This window comes from Montipora foliosa, chromosome 9 (assembly GCF_036669935.1).
Source record: "Montipora foliosa isolate CH-2021 chromosome 9, ASM3666993v2, whole genome shotgun sequence".
NCBI classification, from domain to species: Eukaryota; Metazoa; Cnidaria; class Anthozoa; order Scleractinia; family Acroporidae; genus Montipora; species Montipora foliosa.
Genome location: NC_090877.1, coordinates 4,243,912 through 4,246,411, shown reverse-complemented (window position 1 = coordinate 4,246,411; position 2,500 = coordinate 4,243,912). Strand labels below are relative to the sequence as shown.

General features: G+C 36.5%; 1 protein-coding gene across 1 annotated transcript in view; it reads right to left on the bottom strand.

Moving 5' to 3' along the window:
- Positions 1 to 2,500, bottom strand: part of LOC137970612 (uncharacterized) — a 15,896-nt gene that overhangs the window by 1,133 nt on the left and 12,263 nt on the right. Inside the window, exon 6 of the mRNA XM_068817137.1 lies at positions 1 to 180. This exon is cut by the window's left edge and continues 1,133 nt beyond it. Coding sequence (XP_068673238.1) covers positions 1 to 180 — 180 coding nt within the window. The remainder of the gene's footprint in view (positions 181 to 2,500) is intronic.

Here is a 2,500-nt window from a genome sequence, read left to right as displayed (position 1 = left end):
AAACACCCTTGTTTCAATGCCTTCAGATCGTTAAACTTCTCCAACATTTCCTCGCGTGTTCCTAGGTTTTCAACTTCAGTGACCTTATCTTCCTGGTTGTCACTGTCGGCGAGACGGTATATAAGCTTGCTGTATTCACTTAAGGTGGCTGGTACCAGTTTCCTCGCGCGGGGAGTAAGTCACCTTCGTTGCGTCATGCGTGAGTAACACGCACGATACAGGCGCGAGATTTAAAACCCGAAAAACCAAAACAAACATGGCGCCGTGCGGCTTTTTTCGCGCAAGGACACTTTTGTACTGTTGGAGACGAAATTTTCATTTAAAAGAGACTTTTCCTGCTAGAACAACTTTAGTCAATTCTGTGTATTTAAGAAAAATTGTTTCTGGAATTCAATGTTTCCCAAGTTTCAAAGGCAACTCGATCGATCGTTACGGCCACAGGGAGCGTATAAAGGACTCGCAAAGTGGACATAAATATGAAGAATGGACACACCAACAAAAATCATTTTGCTTGTTCTTCTTCGCAACATTCTATGGGTTGTATTTTGTTTGCTCGACAAATATTGCGTATGCAGGAGATAGAGAAGACGAAAAACCAAACTACGAGTCCAGGCGACACAAAGGATGCTTTGCTTCCAAACGACAAATTCAATCCGTAGCAAATCTGACCAGAGCAAAAAAATGCATAACCCAAGGCAACGAAAATCACCCTGAAGAGGAACAAGACTTTGAACCTCCAAGAAAAATAGAAACGAGGTCTCAGGTATGTTGTTTATGCGATAAATATTTATCGTTACGTCGCTAACACTGTGCCAAATGTTGGCTCAAATATTGCAAATTAGCTAGATGGACCATTTCCATTTCCTTCCTGTTACTTTGCCTTTTAGTTTGAAAAAATTTAAATATCAGAAAGTAAATGGCTTAGCAAATATATTTTCATTACAGCAACCTAAACATGGGGTTGATATTTGTGGTACAAGACTGATTGAACTTCACGTTCTGCGAAATGACCTGAAATCTTGTTCAAACTGTAAAGAAGGTGAGTGTCTCTTGGTGTCTTCAGAAGTTTCTTGAAGCAATAGTAGGGGAGCAAAATTGTAGTTTTCTACTTTTAAGAAAAATATCGTTTCATTGTTACCATACAAGTAGACTACAACACAATTGTGTACTTAAGTACATCACTAATATGAAGTAAAATTAGTGTAGAATAGAGTAACTTTTGTATTGATGTGAAGGTTGTTGACTCTTCAATTGCTATATAACCCCCAAGTCATAAAAAAAGGAACATTATTTTGTGAAAAATAGTTGAAAATATTACGAGTGATATTTTGATATCGAATTGTTTGTGAATTAAAATCTCAAATATTAGCGATGGAAGATGCTTACTTATCTGTTTGTAATAGTGCCTGGCATTTTTTGAAATTATCTTACATGGGTATGAACAAAATAGTATGGGTAATCAAAAGGTTACAAGTGAAGTCAGGGAATCATCATTTCACCCATGCTTTGTCCAAAATCAAATAATTTCCTCAGCCCAAAGGCTCTGGAATTTATCTGATTTTGGACAAAACACAAGTGACTTATTCCCTAATTTCAGGAGTATACCATTTGATTAGCTATTAACATTATGGGTGACAAATTACGTTCATAAGACGCCATTTTGGCACTGTAGGAAAAGTTGCCATGGCAACATTATAAATTAACGCTGAAATTTCACACCAAAATTAAGGAGTAATTTGTCATCCATGTTATAAGCTGAAATACAACTCATCTATGCCAATCAAATTGCAAAGTACAATACAATACTTTATTTGCCACCATCAATTTTACCAATATTGGAAGGTACACTGTGTATTCACAAGTCAGAGGCTTCAAAGGTCTTTTTTTTTGCTTACTACTAATTTATATTCTTCAATTTGTTGTTTTGTTGCCCCATTCAAGTTAATGTGATATTTAAATGCTTAGGTCCTTTGCCTTGTTGTAACCAAAACATCAATAACAGCATGGATATTTCCATTTTGCAAATAGAAAACTAACACGATGTAGCAATAAAACAATGGAACAATAAAGGTCCATTCTTTTTCATGAGTACATTTAACATCCCTGAGCATGAGACAAAAAATGATATGATTTATCATTTGCTTTTATGCAACATTGGCTGAGAAACAAATTAGTCACTACATGTACATGAAGTTCATTTATTGCTTCAACAGGTCCATTATCCCTCGTAAACATTACTGGAGAAAAACGAAGTGGTCTTTGTAGTATCTTTAGCATTAAATGCAGCTACTGTGGTCACATAAATGAAGTGAAATCCTCTGGAGAACACCGAGCTGGAAACCGTGGTCCTCTTGTTAGCGATATCAACACAAGGGCAGTATTAGGATCCCTTCATGCTGGCATGGGGAATACACACCTAAATAATTTAGTGTCTGCAATGAACATACCAACCATGAATCATCGCTTGTTTAAAAGAAGAGAAAGGGAAGTTGGCAATGCT